The 27,362-nt window shown below is 40.8% G+C and overlaps 2 protein-coding genes across 2 annotated transcripts; one reads left to right on the forward strand and one right to left on the reverse strand.

The window, feature by feature from the left end:
* Positions 1 to 289: 289 nt before the first annotated feature.
* On the reverse strand, positions 290 to 7,417 carry LOC124137337 (ganglioside GM2 activator-like). Its single transcript, XM_046503603.2, has 4 exons — positions 7,276 to 7,417; positions 5,031 to 5,229; positions 666 to 843; positions 290 to 505 (listed from the first exon to the last, which is right to left on the reverse strand). The coding sequence occupies exons 1-4, from the start codon at positions 7,364 to 7,366 to the stop codon at positions 416 to 418; spliced, it is 558 nt and encodes a 185-aa protein (XP_046359559.2). The 5' UTR covers positions 7,367 to 7,417; the 3' UTR covers positions 290 to 415.
* A 10,183-nt stretch (positions 7,418 to 17,600) lies between these two features.
* On the forward strand, positions 17,601 to 26,038 carry LOC124137415 (carbohydrate sulfotransferase 15-like). The gene is made up of 7 exons (XM_048402534.1): positions 17,601 to 17,857; positions 19,107 to 19,389; positions 19,580 to 19,672; positions 22,502 to 22,658; positions 23,052 to 23,223; positions 23,418 to 23,565; positions 24,557 to 26,038. The coding sequence occupies exons 1-7, from the start codon at positions 17,642 to 17,644 to the stop codon at positions 24,751 to 24,753; spliced, it is 1,266 nt and encodes a 421-aa protein (XP_048258491.1). The 5' UTR covers positions 17,601 to 17,641; the 3' UTR covers positions 24,754 to 26,038.
* Positions 26,039 to 27,362: the final 1,324 nt, after the last annotated feature.

The raw sequence follows: 27,362 nt of genomic DNA on the forward strand, positions 1-27,362 counted from the left end.
AGGCAGTCAATCTGTGTTAGTCAGGACATCTGTAGGCAGTCAATCTGTGTTAGTCAGGACATCTGTAGGCAGTCAATCTGTGTTAGTCAGGACATCTGTAGGCAGTCAATCTGTGTTAGTCAGGACATCTGTAGGCAGTCAATCTGTGTTAGTCAGGGCATCTGTAGGCAGTCAATCTGTGTTTGAGTGGAAACTGGAATGGCTGATTAAGAAGGATAATGAGCAAATGCGCCCATCCTAAGTCAGATCATTTGTCGATGTGTCCCTTGTGGTTAACATTTTGAGTGTGGGTGACGTAGGCCTACTAATTCAGGTATCTTTCTGGGGTAGGGTATTGGGAATCTGCATTTCATATATGCTGAGATAAATATCTTATAAATCATGTCATGAGTCAGTCCTGCTCTGCGTGGTTTCTCTATACGTCGATACTCAGATAGGCCTCGACACATCCACGTAGCTGTCTGGTGTGTTTGTCGTTCAGGGTAATCTTCACGTGGTACTCACCCTGAAACAGGACGACCTTCAATAAGACAGACTGGTGGACTCCGATGTTTGATTTATCGTAACGTTACAACCATTACCAAGTCGGTCAATATGCAATTATTAATATCTCTTGCCTTCAGTTAACACATTTATTGGATAGTTTGGGTCCATGGTTTACTCACAGAGGCCATAAACTTCCAGGTGTCACTGATACTGGAGACGGTGAACCTAGTGGGCGGCATGTGGAGTCTGTCAGGGTTGAAGGGACAGGTACATGGGATACCGTTGGCGGTCAGTTGTGGAGGACAAGATGCCCGGTTCAGGTAGCGGTTCAGGAAGTGGCAGGGATCAGTGTAGTGGCTGAGGAGAAACGTAACAGCGTGAACGGATGTTCAACAAATGCCCTGGCTAGGTATGGCGGCAGGGTTATTCCAGCTTAATGCCTTCGTCACTTTGGCCTCTATCACCCATGACGCCATGTTACATATCAAGTCTCAAACAAATATCTTTGGCAGGTTGACAAGTTACCTGTTTTATTGCCAATGTGCACATGTGGATCCTAGATATACAACGATCCATATTAAGAACTACATGTACATAAAAATATGAAACCGTAGAAGACAAAATTACCTCTCCGTACTGTAATCTGATGGACTATGCATAAACGATATGGTACTAGTTGTAGCATGCCTCAGTCGTTTAGACTCAGAAGACATGTAGGCACTGGCCCATTATCAGTTACTGAAGTATTGCATTTTCGTGGACTTTCTATGCCTTCGCCGTGACCAGTGACAGAATAAGTATTTCCATTCACACAAAGAAAGGGTAAACGATGCAATCTGTAATTTTGTATAGCCTTATAGTGCCCAAGCCTCATCCCCCGATCTTTTAAGTCACCTCTTCCGACAGGCCTAGGTTGCTGTGGACCCGTTCTAACCTGGACCCCAATGGGGCGGACTGTCAGTACAGTGGAAACGTACTCATGTTGAGCCATTAAAACGTCCGAGAAACCATGAAGCATCCCCATTTACCTCGGAATGCATAAAGCCTCTGAAGGTTCTTTAATGTGAAGAAAAAACATGACGTCATCCATAGCCCCGTTCATCTTACTTCTCTCCTAAAGCTGTTGCAATCTGTGTAACTTTGCACGTTGTTTTTAAATTGTGCTCGCTCTATATTCCACCATCTCCTTCTCTCCGACAGTCTGAACTTTAAGCTCTCTATGATCAACTCCCCAAGCCCTGTATTATAATGGGCGATTTAAAAGGGCACAATCTACTTTAGGTAGTGTTCAGGCAAGAAGCAAGGGGAAGCTTTTAGAAACTTTTATTTCCAACAACGACTTGTGTATTCATAATGATTGTTTAGAAGCATATCTACACCCCGGTGCAGGATCCTACTTTGCTACTGATTTATCCAAGATGACCTTTGTGGAAGTGACCATATTCCTACCATTTTAAACGTCCGATGTTTCTCCTTCAACAGGATGAAACTTTAATAAATCTGACTGACCTATGTTTGAAATACTTACATCCAATAATTTAATGTCTGATCTCTTTATTGTCGTTCCCGACCCTGTACAAATATTGTCTGACGAATTAAATAAAATAGCTGATGAATGTATTTCAAAGTCCTCTACAAATCCACACATCGGTAAACCATAGTTTAACAATGACTGCAAACAAGCTAAGAAGGCAAGGAAAAGGCTGAACAGTTTCCGTCGCTATCCTGTCGTCCATAATTTGAACAATTTCAAAATTTTAAATGCTAAAACATAACAAACGCCAATCTGAACAAAGCTATGTTTCAAACTTAAATTCACGAACACCCATGTCCAAGGTATGGAACATGATGGAGAAAATAAAAGGTAAGGGTACAAAATCTAGCACCCACAATATTAAGAATGGAGATGAACTATTAACTAATTAATGAGATAAAGCATATACACTGGGAGAAACGGTTGCAAAAATATTCTTCTTCCTCAAACTATGTCCCTCAATTCCCAAAATAACAAAATCAGCAAAAGAAGAAAACTATTCTCTTCACAAAAATAAACACAAAGGCAGATTTGTTTGAGGTAGGAAATTACATTTATACGAGGAACTGTACAGGGTATTGAGCTAAAATGTTGTGGAGAGAACTCTTGGTGATTGTAGTCATCTCAGCTATCGGTGCATAGGAAAAGTCCAAGGTGAAGGTCAGCTACCATAAATAGTGCGTATGTCCCATGTTGGAATCGATAGCAGTCTGACATCTACCCATGACATCCTAGGGAATGGTAGCCCACTCGGCCTGCAACGCAAAAAACAACTGCTGTTGTTGTGTAGACATGCTCTTGTGATCCGTGCACTATGCGGTCGAGCGTTGTCCTGCTGGAATACGCCGTTGCCGTTGGCTGCAATTAGGAGGACGTGTGGTAGGAGAATTTCCTTGATGTATCGTTGAGCCGTAAGATTACCCTGGATATGGACCAAACCTGTCCTGCCATGATAAGAGATATCCACCCACATCATAACGCTACCCCAACCAAACCTGTCCACTTCCTGTACACAATTTCCGCCGTAACGTTCTCCCCGACGTCTGCAGACCCGTGCCCTTCTATCCCCTCGACGGAGGAGAAAACTTGTTTCGTCGCTGAACCAGACATCTCTCCATCGCAGTTGACGCCATACCCTGCATTCATTGTTGCCGATCTTGTCGACTCAATATGACGCGTCGAACAGGACGTCTTGCTCTTTTCGTACAGTCTGGTCGGAGATTCTGCGCAGTCCGGGTATTTGGGATGCGGTTGAGGTGTCTGTGGTCGTCCTTTCACGTAGGTGGCGCAGTTGGGTGTGGCGATCTTGGGCGGGAGTGGTTACTATTGCTCGTCCCGATCTTGGCTGATGGCTGATGGCCGGCGTGTTGATGGCCATAGATATCCGTATTGCGTTTCATTTTTTAAAGAGTATATCAATTTTGCATCAGATAATGGGGAAGATTACACGCAATATTTTCAATCCATGAGTTTCATACTCATGTCCTGGACAATCTCATGATGCTGCTACAGGAGCTGATAATATACACTATCAACTCCTGAAGCACTTACCAGAGCCGTGTTTAGAAACCCTTTTGTTGATTTTTGATGATATCTGGATATCAGATAAACTTCCTTCTTCATGGCGTGATGCTATAGTTGTACCAATACCTAAACCTGGACGGGATATGATGTTTCCCTCGTTTGAAGTAGTGAATTAGAGGGAAACTACTTTCTACGAGTGGTAAGTTCTATAATCAAGGGAGGTAATTATGGCAGTAGATGGCGCTGATATGTGGGGCCTATATAAGGGTAGGGTGTTATGTTGTCGCCTCTCTCGCTTTCTCTCACGGCAGCTAAATTAACAATCTGTAAATTTATTGATTCTTGCTTCATGGGTATGTAAATATGTTGTTTTTTTGGAAATGGTCGGTTGGCAGAACCATTATAATACTGCTGTATTGGGGTGTCTGTGGCCCATGTTTGATGAGTAAAACAAAAGTTTGTGTATAATCTGTATTTGTAAAAGGATGTATGACGTAGACCTCCACAATAAAAAAAAACAACTTTTGTCTTCCCCACCTTGGCAGTTAGTAAACCAGCTGTGGATCTAACCTTAACTAAATTGTAAAAATCTGAAACAAATCAACGTACTTATCAACAAGAATATCATCAATTACGAAACAAATATGATACTTACAGGTCTATTTTTACAGATGGAACCAAGGATGGTGACGCAGGTGCCACCATCATTGGATCCAGGACAAAATTACCAGATAACTGTTTCACTTTTTCGGCCGAATCAAATTGCTTGCGGATCTGTTTCTGTATGTATATGAATCGGAATTTCTGCTCGGATTGGCAAAGTCAAAACAAAGTAACTTGGCCAAAAAGTTTAATTTAAGCTTCAGGTGTATCGTTGATCTGATAACGTTCAATAACAGTGAAATAGCCAATTCCCTTCCACTGATTTACCCACCTGAACAAGAAACAAAGGAGACCATAGAGACCGCCTTATCTGTTTCATATTTATATCTATGTATAAAGATTCAGCTGAAATACTCTCTACAAGACTGTATGACAAGAGCGATGACTTCAACTTTCCTGTAGTCAACGTTCCCTTCATCTTGGGCAATATTCCAGCGGCTCCAGCCTTTGGCGTTTACATTTCACAACTTCTGAGATACATTCGAGCATGCTCTTTCTTTAAAGATTTCACAATGTCATACGACTCTTGCTTAGAAGTTGTTCACAACACAACAAAGTTACAACATTCATGACCTCAGTAAAGCTTTCAAGTGAACAATTGACTGGCCTTTGAATGTGTTTTTGACGGGTGTCACCGGTTGGGCATGATCACCTTTTGGCGAACACCTGGTATCTGCTTGATAAAATGTACTTTGATCTTGACGAGACACATGTGTCCCTGTCGGTTATTGGAGGGAGTTCAGCTAAACACATTGTAAGGAAATGTTAAAATTGATGGTAATGAGTGGACGTTTTACAAATTGGTGTACAAGGATACACTCACCATGTGCCAACATCGTGAGCGCAAGGCCACTTTGTATAGCGGCCAAGCATCGCCTTCTCTAGGAGTACATCCAAAGTGAGTTCATCTGCAAGATTGTGTGTGATGGTTCCATCCAAGGAGACCATGAAGTCACCGGGAAGTTTGATTGGACTCGGGCTGGCATTCAGTTGTTGTATGGACACCCATGAGTCACCAACGCCTGAAATGAAACTTGGTAAAAAATTCCTAAAAGTGCTTTGGATTTTTTTTTGGCTTCATGCATTGTATGTACTTACAGCATCTGATGGCTGGAGATGCAATGCAAATACTGTATCCGTAGCAAACAAACCAGTCAGTTTAAGCAGGATCTATTTGTTATGGATGTTTATAAACCGAGCAAACCATTTCAAGAACATCACATAGTGTGTGAATACATTTGTATTAAAAGGGTGTGAACAGTACCTCAGACATGTAGCGGCGTGAGGCACATAGAGACGTTTGGTGGAACCCACTGACACAGGAATGGATATAGTTTCTACGGGATTCGAATCACTTTGTTATGTATGTTATAATAGTTGGAAACAAGCATCCTTTAGCTTCGTAGGGCCAGTGTTGCTGAAGACCTAATGTGTTCGGACGCCGGCGTGGACGCAATGTGATCTTGAACTGAACTAGAGACAGCAATACCTTGCACACCTGGAAGATCACATTGTTACTCTTCTAGTGAGACATTATGTACGGGTATTTTTTGAAAAAAATACATAGTAAACATAACACGTCAATGCAAGAGAATAACCTGTATTGATTATCCGCCGAAACAGATTCCATTTGGTAGAACCTACATAAATTGACCGCTGAAAATCAGCGATGACATCATGTGTTCGCGAAAAAGGATAAGCATGTCCTGCCCTACCGGTAGCACCCGTCATCAACACAGTTTGCATGAATACTACTCTCGGTTAAGGTCACTGTCAGTGCTGTGTTGTATTTCAGTACATAGGACAGGGTTGTACCGTTTACTGTTAGTGTTGTGTTGTATTTCAGAACATAGGACAGGGTTGTACTGTTTACTTTCAGTGCTGTGTTGTATTTCAGAACATGGGACAGGGTTGTGCCGTTCACTGTCAGTCTGTGTTGTATTTCAGAACATGGGACAGGTTTGACCGTTTACTTTCAGTGCTGTGTTGTATTTCAGAACATGGGACAGGGTTGTACCGTTTACTGTTAGTGCTGTGTTGTATTTCAGAACATGGGACAGGGTTGTGCCGTTCACTGTCAGTCTGTGTTGTATTTCAGAACATGGGACAGGGTTGACCGTTTACTTTCAGTGCTGTGTTGTATTTCAGAACATGGGACAGGGTTGTGCCTTTCACTGTCAGTCTGTGTTGTATTTCAGAACATGGGACAGGGTTGACCGTTTACTTTCAGTGCTGTGTTGTATTTCAGAACATGGGACAGGGTTGTACCGTTTACTTTCAGTGCTGTGTTGTATTTCAGAACATGGGACAGGGTTGTGCCGTTCACTGTCAGTCTGTGTTGTATTTCAGAACATGGGACAGGGTTGTGCCGTTCACTGTCAGTCTGTGTTGTATTTCAGAACATGGGACAGGGTTGTGCCGTTCACTGTCAGTCTGTGTTGTATTTCAGAACATGGGAAAGGGTTGTGCCGTTTACTGTCAGTGCTGACTTCGGTTTCACAACATTACACATATTGATACATTGCCTGTCAGCGCTGGGTTGTATTTCATATAGGTGATGGATATCCGTCTTGTCATCAGTGCTGACGTGGGTTTTAAAACATAATTAGATATTGGTCGTAGAGGAGACACTATGCCTTGTTCCACGTGGTCAGTAGGGCGCACAGTTACAGATTAGACTGATAAGACCAACTAGTATACTCAAAGCCCCGACCTTGACATATTATATCTATCTATCGTCAGCTGCACCCACGACGTGAGAAGTAATTTAAAAAATGTAATTTGATTACAAAGTGGAGATTATTTGTGGATAACAACTTCTTTATTTACGTCAAGGTGCGTTCCGGTATACATCCTTATCTAGCAACGACGGTAGAAGGATCTATACCGAAACGTTGCCTTTACTGTAAATATAGAAGCTGTTATCCATAAAATATCTCCACTTTGTCATCCGTCAACTGCTGAGTAACGCCTATCAAACAATTCAATTCAAGTCATTTGATTTGTCAACTGAGCATTAAAAAAACAGTTTTGATATGTCCCGAGAGTATGTGAATCTGTGTACATACCACAGTCCCTCCACTCCAGAGTGCCAGTGGATTGGAATCCTGGACGAACCCCGAAGGCAGGAACAGTCAGAGCAAGAACCAACAGGAACATGGTGACTCTTGCACAGACCAAGTTATGACGCTCATCGACTGGGAAACAGTATTCAATTACTGATAACAAAGTCTAAATCACGTGACATGTGCCCTGACCTGAATTTGTCAGGGCACATTTATCTTTTTATAGCATATATTCTATTCAATTGTTCACCTTAACAATACTGGAACACATGGTACACTGGAACACATGGTACACTGGAACACATTGTCACTGGAACACATGGTACACTGGAACACATGGTACACTGGAACACATGGTACACTGGAACACATGGTAGACTGGAACACATGGTACACTGGAACACATGGTAGACTGGAACACATGGTACACTGGAACACATGGTACACTGGAACACATGGTACACTGGAACACATGGTACACTGGAACACATGGTACACTGGAACACATGGTAGACTGGAACACATGGTACACTGGAACACATGGTACACTGGAACACATGGTACACTGGAACACATGGTACACTGGAACACATGGTAGACTGGAACACATGGTAGACTGGAACACATGGTACACTGGAACACATGGTACACTGGAACACATGGTAGACTGGAACACATGGTACACTGGAACACATGGTACACTGGAACACATGGTAGACTGGAACACATGGTACACTGGAACACATGGTACACTGGGACACATGGTACACTGGAACACATGGTACACTGGAACACATGGTACACTGGAACACATGGTACACTGGAACACATGGTAGACATGGTACACATGGTACACGTGGTACAGCTCGACACATGGTACACTGGAACACATGGTACACATGGTACACGGGAACACTGGAACACATGGTACACTGGAACACATGGTACACATGGTACACGTGGTACACATGGTACAGCTCGACACATGGTACACATGGTACACTGGAACACATGGCACAGCTCGACAAAAGATTACAGCGGACAGCATCTGTAGTCACTGATTTTTTGTCCAAGTTCTCAATTTAAAAACATTACTCTTAAACAGGCGGATCCCAAAATGTACTTTCTGAAGTTCAATACCTGATCCCTGTATCACTGAACGTTTTTCAAACTTTGTCCTCCGTTACTCCAGTTACTCTTACTATTAGTTAGGCCAAACTGTATCATACAAGAGTAATTGTCGCTGCAACAACAAATAAATACACCCAAGTGTGCATGTTTAGTTAAATTATTGATACACAAACAAAACTAGAAAGACAAATTGAAAAACTGGCGGCTCCCTTAACGATTCGGGCGGTAGAACCTGCCGCGTGTTCAACTAGTTGGAGGTGAGTTGCACGACATAGCATCAGGACATGCACCGTTCGCAGTTTCGTATCCACTGTGTCATGAAAGCAACGTAAGTGTGCTATAAACGACTTGCTAAACAATGTCCAAGGAAAGCTACAAGGGAAGTTCAATTACACAGCTACCCGGGTGTGCGCTTGATTAAACATCAAGTCAGACAAGTCTCCAGTGACGCTACATAAGTTCCAGAAAGGTCGTAAACACGAACGCAGAAAATGAACCTCAATGTTGGATATTGTCGGCAGCAACATGTTTCCTACTCGTATGCCAGTAAAGAGAGGCGACTAATCACATCACATACATACGGTGCATACATCTCTGACTTCCTCATACCTGTAGCAATTAAATGACCAATCTCTCATCATCACTTTTGGTAGTGATTCATAAACACAGGCTCATGAAATATTTGGAATCGTACTATCGTTTCTGAATTGGGCAAAAATTTCCATAAGTATAGGGAAATTTCTGTCGTTTTCATTTATTATTTATTATATATTATCATATATTTATTATATGTCACAAACTCTGTGGTGTGAAACCTGCTGGTGGGAACAAGTAGTGAGAGAAAACGCCTGGTGTTAAACATTAACGTGTTATATTACTTCCAGAGAGCCACTCTTCAAAGTTGTTCAGCACATTTTCTGGGGCAGATTATAATGATTAGGATACAAAATACAGAAATCTTGAGATGACGCCATGAGAGACTGATACCACGTGCAGCGGAGACGGTATTTATGATCCGTCCTATCCTTGCAGTCTCACGGTTAGAATAGACGTCATACAAACATATAGAAACACGCTCATGTTTGGATTGATACTGATTACTAACATTACTCGGTATGAACATACGATTAATAACATTACTCAGTATGTATAAACGATTACTAACATTACGCAGTATGTACATACGATTACTTACATTACTCAGTATGTACATACAATTACTTACATTACTCAGTATGTACATACAATTACTAACATTACTCAGTATGTACATACGATTACTAACATTACTCAGTATGTACATACGATTACTAACATTACTCAGTATGTACATACGATCACTAACATTACTCAGTATGTACATACGATTACCTACATTACTCAGTATGTACATACGATAACTAACATTACTCAGTATGTACATTCGATAACTAACATTTCTCACTATGTACATACGATAACTAACATTACTCTCTTTGTACATACGATTACTTACATTACTCACTATGTACATACGATTACTTACATTACTCAGTATGTACATACGATTACTTACATTACTCAGTATGTACATACGATCACTAACATTACTCAGTATGTACATACTATTGCTTACATTAATCAGTATGTACATACGATAACTAACATTACTCAGTATGTACATACGATTACTAACATTACTCAGTAAGTACATGCGATTACTTACATTACTCAGAAAGTACATACAGTTACTTACATTACTCAGTATGTACATACGATTACTTACACTACTCAGTATGTACATACAATTGCTTACATTACTCAGTATGTACATACGATTACTAACATTACTCAGTATGTACATACAATTACCTACATTACTCAGTATGTATACGACTACATACGTTACACATTATGTACATACGATTACGTAATGAACGAACATTCGCTTCTGAAAATCCCGCCTACATCTGCCAGTGAACACACCTGTTGTGGAAGAGGGTCTCCCCAACTAAGTTATACGTGAACATTGTTGTACATATTTGGTATTTACATTAATGTGTTAATATATTACAGCTATATGACCGCGGTTTGTACATAATCGTGTGCGAACCAGACAAACCAATGATTGACATCATGAGCATTTATCTGCGTGACCGGATTGTCAAGGGGGGTATTTTCTTTTCTTTACAGTTTCAGTCATGAAGTGTTGTGTGGGTACCCCTGAAGGTTCCTTTTCCCTCAATACATTTAATTACAGATCAGTTTAATGTTATTTCATGTTCACATTACTGGTGATGATTACATGAATGTAATGGTACCAGGTCTTCGGTAAATGGGAAGGAATTTTCTTATCAACTGGCACAAAAGGCATTTACTGTTTTTATTTGATACAAAAACTAATAATCAATTACGCCTATACATAACCACAATATTTTTTTATTCCATGAGTGAAAATATTTTTAGACCCGTGAAGATTCCGGGGTAGAAAAGGTCTTCAGCAACCCATGCTTGCCGTAAAAGGCGACTATGCTTGTCGTAAAAGGCGACTAACGGGATCGGGTGGTCAGGCTGGCTGACTTGGTTGATGCATGTCATCGTATAATTTACATATCATGTAATTTATTTGTTACTTTTAAATACTCTAACACGCAGTGATGGGAGACTGTCCGCTTTGTGTGGATCAAACTAAATGCAAATTATCCATTTACAGCAGCATGCAATACATAGATCTCAAGTAAGGAGACTTCAGTAATAGAACTGATTATTTGTATATACATGATTGGACTTTCAGTGATGACACCAGGTGTGTGTGAGAATTGAAGTATTGTATATCACCAATATGACATGCATTCGCTATGTAGGTAAACACATAGGTTTACTACTCATGGAAGAAGTGTGTCGGACACGCAGCGCTTCTACAGAACCACAATAGTCGGTATGGTGTTATGGGTTATGTATGCCTCTTTTCTGTTTCCGGTTGACAAATAATCCATGTGTTGTGTTCACACTCGGCTGCTTGGTCATGCCAATCTGTGCGCGTGTTGTGGTTGAAGATGGGAACTTTAATGTATGAATAAAGGATGTACGCTACTCTAATTCAACGTTAAGCTTATTTTATACAAATTATGCATATCCAGTAACATGTCATATTTCTACCACAACACAGGGAACTGAAGTTATCACAACCTAAGGGAAACAACAAATGATTAAATGGTTTGAACGTGACTACTGCAGTGGCGATACCAGGTGTAAGTGGTACTCGATACAGTACAAACTAACAATTTGCCAAGTGCCTCTCGGGCTGTACGTGGCCTGTCTGCTACTGCATACATTAATGAGAGGTGTCATACTTTAGCGAAAGCATGCCACTTTCAGATGTACATGTACCCATAATGAGTAATTTCCCCTGACTTTAATATATATCATCAGTTCAAAATGTTTCAGAACAGGGAATATACATTTACAAACCTCATACCAAATTTAATCAAATGGTCAGTGTGCGTTTTTCTTTTGTATATAGGAAATCAATTTGCTCGAAAAAACAACCTGTTAATAAAGGGGCGGGCATGTCACGTAGCTTTGATTCACATACATGGTTCATTTACGTGGGATGTCTGAACTGATGTCTGATGTCCAATAGCGTGGATCGATGCTCATGATGTCATTCACTGGATTGTTTGGTCCAGACTCGATTATTTACAGACCGCCGGCATATAGCTGGAATATTGCCTAGTGCGGCGTTAAACAACAAACAGACAGACATATCTATCTTCAGAAGTTATACTATACCGTATAAGGTTATAACATTCAAGGCCTCAGTATAACTTACATGTCCGATGCAATTCCATATGTTGACTTTTACTATATGTTCCCGCGTTGTTTTCAGACAAACAATTGACTTGCCTTTGCATGTGTTTGTGACGTGTGCCTTCGGTGTTGCAGGATACGCTCACCTTTGCGCGAAGACCTGGCATCATCACTGATGGTGATTCATAAAAACATGCTCTTGTGATTATGGAAATGTTTTTCTTTATTTATACGAACAGCATATTTAATATATCTATTGCTGTAAGAATGAATTGCTGTTAATCACTTCTTTAATTAGACACGATGACGAAATATATGCTGACGTTTTTAACAAGTACATTGTATGTACTCAGTGGTATTGGGAGTGTGGAGCATTGATCGTGTAGTATGGACATAACGTGGGCGATACAACAGACAGACATCTGCAGGTATATATTTTCGGATCAGAATATTGCATAAAATAAGATAAATTTAGGTTTTGCCGCTTTGCATATGGCATAATGTAACTGTCTGCGTGAGAATGTACATAGTGTATTTGTTATGATGTAAAAAGTGCTTTTGTACAATGTACTTTTAGTAGAGATTTCGCGTCGTTGTGAAACGATTTTTGTCGCTTATATTTCATTGTATTGTTTGGGGGTTCAGTCTGGCTGCAGGTTTCACAGAGGCTCTGTGTTCATGTAGGGGCTTAAGTGCAGAGTTGCGTTCCTTTAAAGTGCCAGGATCTGCTGATAGTGTGGCAGATACGCTATATAGGGACTGACCATTTTATGCTTCGGGTGGGCAGGGCATTAAATAAATTGTCCCTAAAAATTCTTGAAAAATATAACTATGCTTCAGACATTAGAAATAAATGCCTGCCACAAAAACGACACCGTTGCAAGGTGATTTGTATTTATAAAAATTCAGGCTTATATTTTTCAAACCAACCAACCACTTTTATGTTTCCTTGAGACCTATAATTTATTTGTTGTTACTTTTAAATACTCTAACACGCAGTGATGGGAGACTGTCCGCTTTGTGTGGATCAAACTAAATGCAAATTATCCATTTACAGTAGCATGCGATACATAGATCTCAAGTAAGGAGACTCCAGTAATAGATAGAGGTTATCACGCGAGTGTGTTTGGGGATGGTAAATATCCTGCATTAGGAATAAACATTGTATTTAGCGATCGTGATAACCTCTTTATCATATAATGTCATTCTTTAATTCTGTGCTTTAAAATCGCTTTCCCTCTCTCACAAACATTACCAAAATATTGCGAGTTTTCCTGGAATGGGCGCATTAATATTTATTACGTCACAGGGTAAGTGATGTGTCAGTCGGACAGTGACAGTAGCCAATATAGTTCCAACTGAAATCTGTTTCTTGTACAGTGGCGAAGCAACATATTCGCAAAACAACAGTTGTTTTTAATTGCCTTTCGCGGCAATCCATCGGTCTGTCCGCTAGAGTAACTGCCCTTTATCAAAGGGAAGCTACTCTAACCCTAGTCTATGAGACGTCACGGCCACGTTCAGACGTTGTTGACAGTCGGTCTGTCCTGTCATTACGTTAAGAAGTGCAATCAGATGTACACACAGCGACTAAACGAAACAAGGTAACAATTCAAACATATTTCGGCAAAATCCAACTATTTTAATTTGGGGAGAAGGTCTAAAAGCACAGATATGGCTACTGATCCCGCTTGGCTAGGCCTCGTGCCCTCGCAAAATTGTTTCGAAATTTATATCTCCAAAGTTGCCAAAACTTATAAAATGCCTTAGCTACGTCACAGTTGGACACTGATTTTCAGTATATTAGACTGTTCTTTTCATAATGATAGCAATTATCCCTGTAGTTTATCCAGATTCCCGATGGTTAATTCTGACTCGATCGCCGATTGACGAGGGCGACGCCATGTTTGTTTATAAACAGTGAAAGTAGTCCTACTTGACCTTTGATATTTTCATCTCTATCCGCATATGACCCCAACGGATATCGTTTTTTATCCGTTGGCTTTATCCTGCCGAGAAACCTAGTAACCCATTATATGAAAAGACTGATTATTTGTATATACATGATTGGACTTTCAGTGATGACACCAGGTGTGTGTGAGAATTGAAGTATTGTATATCATCAATATGGCATGCATTCGCTATGTAGGTAAACACATAGGTTTACTACTCATGGAAGAAGTGTGTCGGACACGCAGCGCTTCTACAGAACCACAATAGTCGGTATGGTGTTATGGGTTATGTATGCCTCTTTTCTGTTTCCGGTTGACAAATAATCCATGTGTTGTGTTCACACTCGGCTGCTTGGTCATGCCAATCTGTACGCGTGTTGTGGTTGAAGATGGGAACTTTAATGTTGTGAATAAAGGATGTACGCTACTCTACTTCAACGTTGTGGTTATTGTATACAAATTATGCATATCCAGTAACATGTCATATTTCTACCACAACACAGGGAACTGAAGTTATCACAACCTAAGGGAAACAACAAATGATTAAATGGTTTGAACGTGACTACTGCAGTGGCGATACCAGGTGTTAGTGGTACTCGATACAGTACAAACTAACAATTTGCCAAGTGCCTCTCGGGTTGTACACGTTGCCTGTCTGCTTATGCATACATTAATGAGAGGTGTCACACTTTAGCGAAAGCATGCCACTTTCAGATGTACCCATAATGAGTAATTTCCCCTTACTTTAATATATATCATCAGTTCAAAATGTTTCAGAACAGGGAATATACATTTACAAACCTCATACCAAATTTAATCAAATGGTCAGTGTGCGTTTTTCTTTTGTATATAGGAAAACAATTTGCTCGAAAAAACAACCTGTTAATAAAGGGGCGGGCATGTCACGTAGCTTTGATTCACATACATGGTTCATTTACGTGGGATGTCTGAACTGATGTCTGATGTCCAATAGCGTGGATCGATGCTCTTGATGTCATTCACTGGATTGTCTGGTCCAGACTCGATTATTTACAGACCGCCGGCATATAGCTGGAATATTGCCTAGTGCGGCGTTAAACAACAAACAGACAGACATATCTATCTTCAGAAGTTATACTATACCGTATAAGGTTATAACATTCAAGGCCTCAGTATAACTTACATGTCCGATGCAATTCCATATGGTGACTTTTACTATATGTCCCCGCGTTGTTTTCAGACAAACAATTGACTTGCCTTTGCATGAGTTTGTGACGTGTGCCTTCGGTGTTGCAGGATTCGCTCACGTTTGCGCGAAGACCTGGCATCATCACTGATGGTGATTCATAAACACATGCTCTTGTGATTATGGAAATGTTTTTCTTTATTTATACGAACAGCATATTTAATATATCTATTGCTGTAAGAAGGAATTGCTGTTAATCACTCCTTTAATTAGACACGATGACGAAATATATGCTGACGTTTTTAACAAGTACATTGTATGTACTCAGTGGTATTGGGAGTGTGGAGCATTGATCGTGTAGTATGGACATAACGTTGGTGATACAACAGACAAACATCTGCAGGTATATATTTTAGGATCAGAATATTGCATAAAATAAGATAAATTTAGGTTTTGTCGCTTTGCATATGGCATAATGTAACTGTCTGCGTGAGAATGTACATAGTGTATTTGTTATGATGTAAAAGGTGCTTTTGTACAATGTACTTTTAGTAGAGATTTCGCGTCGTTGTGAAACGATTTTTGTCGCTTATATTTCATTGTATTGTTTGGGGGTTCAGTCTGGCTGCAGGTTTCACTGAGGCTCTGTGTTCATGTAGGGGTTTAAGTGCAGAGTTGCGTTCCCTTAGAGTACCAGGATCCGCTGATAGTGTAGCAGATACGCTATATAGGGACTGACCATTTTATGCTTCGGGTGGGCAGGGCATAAAATAAATTGTCCCTAAAAATTCTTGAAAAATATAATTATGCTAAATACACGGTTTTGACGCTGAAGCTGAAAAATATATAATCTCGGGACAAAATCCCAGCATCCTCCCAACCCCTCCCCGCCATAATATGAAATGGTTGGCTCCGTATTATGTCCTTTGATTTGATGCTATCACAATCATACATTGAAGGTGTAAGTCCATGTATTAGGTTTCAACCAGGTTGTAATTATATACAATTAATAAACATGAAACATAAAGCATGTAACATTATGGTGGAAAAGCATTTCACTGACATACATAATACATATAGTCATCGTCAGAGAACAACTAGTCTCGATTATCTCGATTATTCCACTGGGAGTAATATAAATTCTACCATGAATTTGGAAATTACTCGATTCTGACTGGTCAATCAGAGGTTGTAAAATCACAATAAACCCCCTCTGATTGAAATAGCCAATTTGACTTCCAAGCATAGCTAATACTCATGGAAAAGTACTTTTCCTTAGTCATTGTCGATAAGCATATTTAAATAATTATATTTGTAATTATAGGCTACAAGATGCAAAAATGCGGTTATTGCAATATTCAATGGATGTGTGTCAGTACTTTTCGTGCAAAAAAAGAAGAAATAAGATAGCAATCGACAGAGAGAATGTATCTAAAGTTTTGAGGGGATAAGAGAACTTAGAATTTGGCGCTTTTCTATATACAATGTACGACTGTGACGTCGTATCGTGTGCCTTACAATGAACGGCATTATGACGTCACGATGGTGACGAGCGGTGTAGAAAAAAAGCATTTCAAGGCTTGCTTAGTTTTCTTTAGGGGTGTCCACCTCATGTTCGCTTACCAAGTTGTCGTGCTTATTTGCTTTCAATGCCTGTCATATGTTCGAGTGAAGTATTACTGTGTAAACAAACTGATTGAGTATATATAAAGAGAGCGCCAAATTTTGTTAAAGGTTCTTGTCGGTGATACTTCCGTACTTCATGTCGACAATCCACTCAAAATACTGAACTCGGCGTTCGGTTCCAAATTCAATTTAGCGCTGTTAAATCTGCAGGTAACCCAGCTCCACATTGAAAACACAGTTTGCTTCTCTCCAAACTGATAATTGAAAATCAGTGATGAAACCAGGTGCCTGCGCAAATGGGCAAGTGTGTCCTGACCTACAGGACAGCACCCGCCTCCCACAAAACATGCGGTACAAAGTATGTGTGTTGCCTGACAAAACAGGTTACGGCAATGCAAACAGTTTACGGCAATACAAACAGTTTACGGCAATACAAACAATTTACGGCAATACAAATAGTTTACGGCAATACAAACAGGTTACGGCAATACAAACAGTTTACGGCAAATACAATCGATTTCAATACAACTGTTTCCTTTCTTATTTCTTAAGAATAACTGCATCACCTGTACATTGAAGTAAAAACACTATGTTTCATATTGATTGACGTTATCGATTCCTTTACAACGTCTGTTGGATTAGCTCGAGAAATCCACACACTGACAGAGTACAGGTCCGACTGTTCAGCGCCTTACTGTATCGCGCCATGCTGGGAAGAGTGCATCTGAACCTCACATGTCTGGGCCTTCTCGTCCTCGTGTCTTTGTTGGTCGTTGCGCTCTTAAACGACAGTATCATCCATAACATATCGTTTTCCACGCTTTCGGGACAGAGGTCCAGTCCTGGCCATGCTGCATCAAAGCCCATGCTGCCTTACTTGTACGATCAGCAGAAACGAAAAGCACTTGACATCATGAACACGGTGAGATATAGTAGTTACACTGACATTTTCACTACCCACAATCTCACACTGTCAAGTCGAAGTAAAAGAATATATATTTTGTGAAGGCTTGCCTGCAAGTGTACAACAGATTTACACTGGAAGTTAGCAAGGACGGTGTCCTGGCGGACTACTTTAACAACTGACAAATGATGGATGCATGTACAGATGTACCCTTAGGTTAGGCTGAAAGTACGTAATGACGGTATATACACCAGGCGGACTACTTTAACAACTGACAACTGATGGATGCAAGTACCCTTAGGTTAGGCTGGAAGTACGTAATGACGGTATATACACCAGGCGGACTTCTTTAACAACTGACAACTGATGGATGCAAGTACAGATGTACCCTTAGGTTAGGCTGGAAGTACGTAATGACGGTATATACACCAGGCGGACTTCTTTAACAACTGACAACTGATGGATGCAAGTACAGATGTACCCTTAGGTTAGGCTGGAAGTACGTAATGACGGTTTATACACTAGGCGGACTACTTTAACAACTGATGGATGCAAGTACAGATGTACCCTTAGGTTACGCTTGAAGTACGTAATGACAGGATATACACTAGGCGGACTTCTTTAACAACTGACAACTGACGGATGCATGTACAGATATACCCTTGGGTTACGCTTGAAGTACGTAATGACAGTGTATACACTAGGCGGACTTCTTTAACAACTGACAACTGACGGATGCATGTATAGATGTACCCTTGGGTTATGCTTGAAGTACGTAATGGCAGTATATACACTAGGCGGACTACTTTAACAAATGATGGATGCATGTACAGATGTACCCTTAGGTTAGGCTGGAAGTACGTAATGACGGTATATACACTAGGCGGACTACTTTAACAAGATTCGGGAAAAATATGGCAACTATGCGGGCCTCGCTTACGAAGCTTACGCTTCCTAAGTGCCAAGTTTCCCAACTCCCCAATGGTCTCGGTGCCTTAGGTTTGATACCTCCCAATCTGTTGACTGACATTGAGAGAGTACGAAAAGCTGTTCGACCAGTCAGCGCTTCCTGGGAGAAGTCCCATTCGCTGTCTGGGCTGCGTGTAAAGGGGGCAAGGGCCCTGAGCTGATGATGAGCCTAACCAGCCTGACTGTGCCAGGATCATCCGAACCTTCTTTTCTGCATTTATGCTTTTACTTATAATTATGATGATGGTATATGATGATGATGACTCCTTGCTTTCTGGCATTGAATGTTTCATTGCAGTCGATGTTTACATTCAACCAAGCATTTAAAAATCCATGCTGGTGGGAAACATCACTTGATGAGAGCAACTGTGTTGATCTGATGGAAGACGCACGGAAACCACTGCGACAAGCGCACAGAGACCTCAGGAGCAACAAGAGGATCCTGCGATGCCTGCCGTATTTCCAGATAGTGGGTCAGGCCAAATGTGGAACAACTGATCTCTTCAGTAAACTTCTCATGCACCCACACGCAGTACCGACCATGGTGAAGGAGACGCAGTGGGTTAGCCGCGTGCGAACAAGTACGTTTCTCTAGCTGATCTATCTACGAGCTGTCAACATTTGCTCAACGTATAACCATCAACGTATATATCCCTACCCCCATCTCTTACATGAGTAAATGACGAATCGACAAACAACTTCATATGAAAGCTCTAGAGCTGAGCTTGTTGGCTGCTGTAATTAATAAATAATTATATTTTATCGTTTCAGACCAGTTTTGTTCTCCCGTCAACACGTACGTGAACTACTTTCAAAAGAGTGCCAATAGTATCAGACAAGGATTGCGGGATAAAGCTATAATAGGTAAACCACTTTGTCTTTGAGGTCTGATCATAATTTTTCATAGTTCTGTTTTAGATATTGAGATTACTACACTTACACACTTACGAGTTGTAAGATCAATGGTATCTGACAGGCACGAGTGCAGTAATCTGTTTCTTACACACCCGAAAATCGCACCTTTTTAGCATCGATTTGATCAATTTTGTCTATTCTCATGATCGCAGTAGCGCATTAATATATAACACCACTGTCATAAGCGACGTCATCCTATGTACTGCTTACTACTCAGAAATAATGTGACCCTACACAATAAGGTTTCCGCCATATCTGCGGATTATCCAGGCATTGATGATAATGCAAACTATACAAAAAAAAGAACGCGTTTGGTGCCGAGTTAAAACAATGTTTACTTCCGTATGACATCACTACCTTTGACCGACTTTTACAAAATGGCTTCTTCACTGACAACAGTACGCGGGGTTTCTAGAGGAGGGTTTTCGTTGATTGAGGGATCGTAATACATAAATGTGTCACATAAGTAATCAAAAACATTCTGACAATCTGCCTACTGTTATTTGTTTACCATGTTTTCCAATGTAACAAAGAGAATTGGTCAGAAATGCAAATAACTACCGTCATCGTTGAGCATGATTTAGCATCAGTCATAGCGTCACACAGGACGGAAACTTTTACGGCTTCTGTTGAATTTACCACATCATTGTAATGTATATATGTGTAATTCCATAATTAGGGCAACGATATTCTTCCCATGAATAATCTCAAACGCATGATCGAGCCAATGTATGCAACAATTAAACGAAAGTGCCTCTAAAAATGCTACACAGTGTAAAATCTGAATTTTGCTTTTTTACATTTCAGCAAGTACAGTTTTCGTTTCCATGCCTAATTTATTTCGCATGTTTTCATCTAGATTATTTGAATTGGTGACAAAGACCATTTGTCACTTGTTTCTAAAATGTATGAGGAATTCAGGGATGCATGTATAGCAGCTGAGTTTGAAATATACCTTATAGAAAAGGCGTCTCATAACCGGCATTTTGTGAACACAATCCAATATGGCGGAATGTACACTTCGCATTCAATCCGATTATATATCAGCGACGTTTCAGAACTATCATGAGTGATTTGATACCCGTGATCACTAATATGCTATTTCCCTACTTTAGTTATTCGAGTAATTTTCAGAAGTCACTTTCAGAAATTTTGATTTGCCTATAATGAAATTAAATGATAAACAGAAGGGTGAATACATTGTGAAGTGTATTAGTTTGCGTGATGTATTTTGAATCTTATTCGACTTAGAAGTGAGGGTTGAAGAGGGGGGACATATTTGTCGCTGTGGCATCCAGGGGGTTTACACTCTGAAAAACGATAACGTTGACATAACAACAGATAATGTAACTGATCATAATAACAAACTCGCAGACGAGGACGAGGTTGTTTATTTTTACACAGTCCTGTGGTTCAATGCAGACGCAGGTGAACATTCGACTGAAGCACAAGCCTCTCAGATTGACTTACACTCAGGAAAGTAGTCCGTTATCATCTGACCTCATGTCATCACCATGGAGTAACCAATCACGGGCCTGGAATTCGATCTCACCCAAATTTTTGATACCAGTTATCTCAAATGGGTTTCTCACCCACAGGTGTGTAAGAAATGGAGAATCTAATCCGAGTGTTATTTGATATCAAATATATCAACACGCGTTGATGAAAATAAAAAGGGTTTTCTTCCACTTTTATCGACGAGTGTTGATATATTTGATATCAAAAGACACGAGGGTGAGAATTTTTTTATCATCCAACATCATTCTTCCAACTTTTTAAGTTTGTAGACAGGAATAAGCTGTTGTGTCTTAAATGTAAAAGGTACTGCTAACAGCTTCGGCAGCAGAGCCATTCGTGATGTCATTTGATTGTGACGTCATGGTAACAATGACAACACAATGGTCTGCAAAGCATTGTGATGCGATTATATTGCAGCAACATCTACAATGTACACAACGCTTGATCTCACCCAAGCCATATCTCCTGTGGGAGCAAATTTGGGATGATAAATTGGGATTGACCCCTTTTCGTATCCATGTGAAGTTCATGCCGGTGTGTTTATTTCGCACAAACACCTATGTAAAGGGTAGTGGTCTCATAAACGAGCTATGTATTTGCAATTTCAAATTCCGAAATTTATGCAAAAAGTTGACGTAACCTAGGTTGATCTAACCAATAAAAAATGTCCATTTAAAAAGCGCCTAATTCCAAATCGATAACATTCTGATGTCGCATACAATGTTAGTTTAAAGAGACGTTAAAAAGATAAGTCATAATTTGCGCTTGAAAGCAGAATGGGTTTGCGTTATCCGAGGATAGTCTGGATGAGTGTTCCTCTTCCTGACTGCTCCTAGACTGAAGGATCGAAGGCCACATGATTAAAGTGTCCATCCGGGGACTTCAAGAAGATGCTTAGGTCCTGAAAGCAAGACCCTTATGTGGCAGGATTCAGTGAGTAGGTCACAGAAGTAGCCAGAAGCAGAGCCGTTCACACGTCAAGGACAGCATCTTAAAGTCCTCTCCTGCTCTCACTTGCCGACACTGATGTGCTGGAGTGAAGCTGTCAAAGCTTAAGTGTTCTGAATCAGTTGTAGCCGAGGGATTAGGTCCTGAGCTATATTATGTAGCTAACTGTTGCCACAGTCACGGCAAGACAATATCAGGAATCGCCCGCACTGGACGCATGTCATTCCTACCTGTTGGAGACGCGTGGGATGTTGAAATCGCTTTATTAATTACGAATATGTTTTTATTGAACACGGACTAATTATTTTTCAGGGGAAGCTACTCCAAGCTATTTGTCGATTAATCGATTGTGGGACCTGTTGCCAGGCAACGAGGGGTGCACGGAGCCATGTGTCACTAATGCTGACATTATCCACCACCTGAATCCAAACACGAAGATCATCATAATTCTCCGCAATCCCACTGACAGGTGACTGGTGTGGAGCGGATCATGTACCAGGCAGCGTTATAACCCAGCTGACCCACGGGCACGACTCTGCCGGGATGGGTCTCCCCTTTAGCTGTTCAACGATGTGCTGGCGTTCTAATCACATATTTAGAATTTGTCCCAATCCCCTATCTATTCATTTAAACTCGTGCTCGTATGTTTCGTAACAGAACCAAACGTCTGAACTCGCTTAGCACATATGCAGGTCCTAATATTATTGACACGTCGCCCTGAGCATTGTTAAACTCATTCTCATCTCCGTGATTTAGTTTAGAGAGAAGAAGTATGTTTGATAATTCCTTTGAAGCATTCCTACATACAACCGTGAATGCAAATCATGCACTTCCTGATGCGTGTCTGTTGTTACGGTTGCAGACTTTACTCCTACTACTTCCACGTGGAGCGAATAAGTAAAGAAAGGGCGTATAAGGGGGAGTTCCACCAGCTGGTGATGCGGGAGGTGGCAGAGTACCAGGACTGTCTCAAAACCAACACGCCCCGGAGATGCGCTTACAACTACACGTCTTCATCTGTACCTACGAAAAAGGTACTTAGACACTTTGGGTATGATTTCTTCATCTTCATATGCCTAAAATAATTATACTACATGTATTGTATGCTAGGCGTCTTTGCCTAGGAACAGATGCACCCAATACTCAACATTCAAGTTCTTGGTCAACATCTTCACACGCTTATCTGCTTTCTGAGCTTCATCTTTCAGAGTATCATGGCATGTTACAGATCGACCTCAGAAGAGGATTATATTCCATATTTGTCACAGACTGGATGAAAGTATACCCCTCGGAGCAGATGCTCATCCTCAGATTCGAAGACTACAAAAACAAAGTAGAAGAACACCTCCAGCAGGTTTTCACTTTCCTCGACCTCAGTGAGAACTTGTTTATTTGAATCCGCCAAATCGTGTTGAATAGCAATGCATTTAGGAAACAATCCTAACGCTAGCTGTGAACAAAACGCATATTCATATTTCATACACACGCACAAATACATTCCAAGTTGAAATATATTTTGTTCATCTTTCATAAACTGTGAAGTGTGTATTTTCTATATCTTAATCTGATGACACTTGGAGTCACACGGGTCGGACACGGCGCCACATTACCTGAGCAGTCCCATAGCTAGGATGCGATGATTAATGACAGGCTGGACTAAACTCGCACATTCAGTATCACTTTCAATAAGTCAAAGCGTCTTTAAACCCAACTCACCCACTCACTCACTAGTTTGTTTGTTTATTGTTCAACGCCGCACTCAGCAATATTCCAGCTATATGACGGCAGTGTGTAAATAATGGAGTCTGAACCAGACAATCCAGCGATTGACATCGTGAACATCGATCCACGCCTCTCGGATGCGATGACATGCATCAACCAAGTCAGCGAGCCTGACCATCCGACCCCGTTAGTGCCCTCTATCGGCATAGTCGCCTTTTATGGCAAGCATGGGTTGCTGAAAACCTATTCTACCCCGGATCTGCACGGGTCCACTTGCTATAAGACGAGAGTTGGGTGATCATGAGTATCTCACCGAAGGAAATGAAGATATGTCACTTCCTGCAGCATACGCAAACAAACCTGAGGACAACATGACAGAACCTGATCCTCATCAGCTTTCAGTCAGGAAACCAGGTGTTCCAAATCGTTTGACAATATCCTCCTCTAAACAACGGATTCAGTGTTACTAAATTATATGTCTCCGAACATTTTGCCACTCATATGCCTTGTATATCACATACATAGATATAACAATTCAATCGTTCATATAAGATGAAAACCACGTGCGTATGTACAAAGATGATACATGCACCAACGTAACGATTCAATTCACAGAGCTCGTAACCTGGCCATCTTATGTTTCAGTGCCACTTTCCCAGAAGAAGATTACATCAATAGCTAATTCCGCAATCCAAAATAAACGTCAAGCATCCAGTAGAAAGTTTGGTGACATGTGGACGTCGACAAGGGAGGTTCTCGATAGGTTCTACAAGCCATATAATGAACAGTTGTCTGCTCTACTACAGAACGAGCGTTACCTATGGCGTAAAACTGTGAACTGAAAGACTTTAGGTTAAACACTCTCATAGAAATCACGAGAAATTACTTCACATTCGTGGTAACTGAAATATTGATTCTCGTAAACAATTGCGCTTTACAAATGCCAACTATATGGTGGTACCGGGGATTACAGAGCACTTTAATTATCTACTGAATACTGTCATGTCAAATGTGCCTCTTCTCAACTCAAAACAATATTGCCAATAGTTTATGTTTGTATCAGATTGCGATACGTCTTTGTGGGCGTTAAATCGCAATATTTCTAGTATTTCAAGATCAGCTATGATAAAAGTGCCTGGTATGAATCATTCTTATTTCTGACGCCTTTTCATTTTTTATACTATCTACATGCTTGAACACTTACCTAACAATAGAAGGTATTAATTTCCTTGATGCAAATGCAATACTGAAGGAGTCCGGGCTATCGACTGAATCCACCACGTGTTCATGCATACTAGGAAAACGCCTGCATGCATTGAATCCCGTTGCAACATCATGGGAAGAGGGTAGGGCATGTTTGAGTCCACTAGGTACACGGGCCGAGTAAATACTGAATCCCCAACTTGTATACAGGGGATGGAGTAAACATGATACATATATTGAATGCCTCAGGTGCAATTGCAAAATCGGAAGAGGGTTGCGATCACATACCATGAATAAGGCACTCGGGAATAACTAAAGAACTGTTTTTAGATATAAAGTGTTTTACAATAACCGAAACAGTTACATTACATACGGTGATATTACTATTGTGATATAGCAGCCTTGATGACACCTGAAAAGATATAAACATGTCAGTTATTGAAATATGACCCATAATATCGGGATCATATCGGGAACATATCGGGGTCACATCGGGATCACAACTCTTGATATTGATACTGTCGAAACAGGCCAACATTGATGTCGTGTTCAAGAGAAGTCACAACATTCAGAACACAATAAAAGCCACAGGAAACCTACCATCCAGCCACAAGCTGGGACCATCAGGATCAGTGTACCACATTCCGTGCAATTGTGGACAGCCTTATATTGGCGAAACATCTTGGCCCCTCAAAACCCGAATTATAGAATATCAAAGCTCAGTCTCCAAAGATGACACTAAGTCAGCGTTATCAGACCACATCCGTGACAACCCAAGCCACAGCATCCAGTGGGACAAATTCAAAACCCTCACCACCAACCTCAAAGACTTCAAAATCCGAAAACTACAAGAAGCCATCGACATCAAAAGACTCCAATCATCAACCATCATCAATGTAAGCTATTACATACCCCAGGCGCACCATCAAATCATCAAAGACCCCAAGCAGTCATAATCCTTTTGCTTATATTACCTGCTTCACCCTTTTGGGTACATAACAGGCTTCTCCACTCCAGAGTACTACACCTTAAATCTACTGTACTGTGTACACACTGCCTTCTACCCGTATATATACTTACCAACACACTCTGTCCATCACTTGCTTGATAACGATCTTAGGACCTACACCGAAACGTCGTTCCTAATTGTAATAAAGAAGTTGTTCATTCATATGTCTTATCCTTACTCAGTACTCAAACTTCTAAATGCCTCTCAAAGAAGGTATTCTGGAGTTTGACTCTTAACCTGAATCCCTAAGTACGTATAGACCTGACCTTCCACGAGATCGGCAATGACTCCTTCCCCAAGTAAACTGACCGATCCTCCATCTTCTTCTTCTTCTTGTTGATAACTTTCTTTACAGTAGTGAGTGAGTGAGTGAGTTTGGTTTAACGCCGCTTTAAGCAATATTCCAGTAATATCGAGGCGGGACATGGGCTTCCAACATTGTACCCATGTCGGGAATCGAGCCGGGTCTTCGGCGTGACGAGCGAACGCTTTAACCACTAGGCTACCCGACCGTCCCTTCTGATGATCCGACATTTATACAAGAAGTTGGCATCGCCATGGGCACCAGTTGTTCTCACCTCCTTGCTGATCTGTTTCTTATGCAGATGAATGGGAACACAGGAAGATGTGGCCAAGAAATTTAATAACTTAATTTTCATGTATATTGATGATCTGATATCGATCAATAATTGTCAAATAGACAATTACCTTCAACGTTCCGTGAATAAAAAAGAACAGTGACATTTGGTTCATGTTTAGATTGGTGCAGTCAAGTTACAGTAAAGTATCCACAGGATTGTAGAACAAGAGGTATCACTTTAACTTTTCAAAAGTCAACTTTTCCTTTATGTCGAGCAATATTCCAGCGGCTCCAGCCTTTGGTGATTACATTAGGTTTGAAGTACAATCGAGCCTGCCTTTTCAATGAAGATTTCAAAGAGCGGCATGTGATTGTTGCTAAAAATGTTTGAATAGGGTTATAACGACTGGTACCATTCCCTGTACCACATGATCCCATATTTAGTTGAAGGTGAGCAGCTGACTTGCCCTTGAATGTGTTTGTGACGAGCGTCACCCCTGGGGAAGGGTATGCACACCCTTTGCGAACACCTGGTGTCCTCGCTATTAAACAGTGATTCTTAAACACAAGCTCATGATACACTTAAAATCGTACAATGTACTTTCTGCTTTTAGAAGTGATTTCTTATCATTATGGTTATTGTGTGGTTTATATTCACA

This window comes from Haliotis rufescens, unplaced genomic scaffold (assembly GCF_023055435.1).
Source record: "Haliotis rufescens isolate VD_foot unplaced genomic scaffold, xgHalRufe1.0.p SCAF_26, whole genome shotgun sequence".
In the NCBI taxonomy this organism is placed as follows: domain Eukaryota; kingdom Metazoa; phylum Mollusca; class Gastropoda; order Lepetellida; family Haliotidae; genus Haliotis; species Haliotis rufescens.

Coding starts and splice junctions, on each gene's coding strand:
- LOC124137415 (XM_048402534.1), top strand. CDS start 17,642: ATGCTGGGAAGAGTGCATCTGAACCTCACATGTCTGGGCCTTCTCGTC. Junction 19,673..22,501: donor GCGGGATAAAGCTATAATAG/GTAAACCACTTT, acceptor ATTATTTTTCAG/GGGAAGCTACTCCAAGCTAT. Junction 23,224..23,417: donor CATCTGTACCTACGAAAAAG/GTACTTAGACAC, acceptor GGCATGTTACAG/ATCGACCTCAGAAGAGGATT.
- LOC124137337 (XM_046503603.2), bottom strand. CDS start 7,366: ATGTTCCTGTTGGTTCTTGCTCTGACTGTTCCTGCCTTCGGGGTTCGT. Junction 844..5,030: donor GCTCACGATGTTGGCACATG/GTGAGTGTATCC, acceptor GTTTCTCCTCAG/CCACTACACTGATCCCTGCC. Junction 506..665: donor CCTGGAAGTTTATGGCCTCT/GTGAGTAAACCA, acceptor GTCCTGTTTCAG/GGTGAGTACCACGTGAAGAT.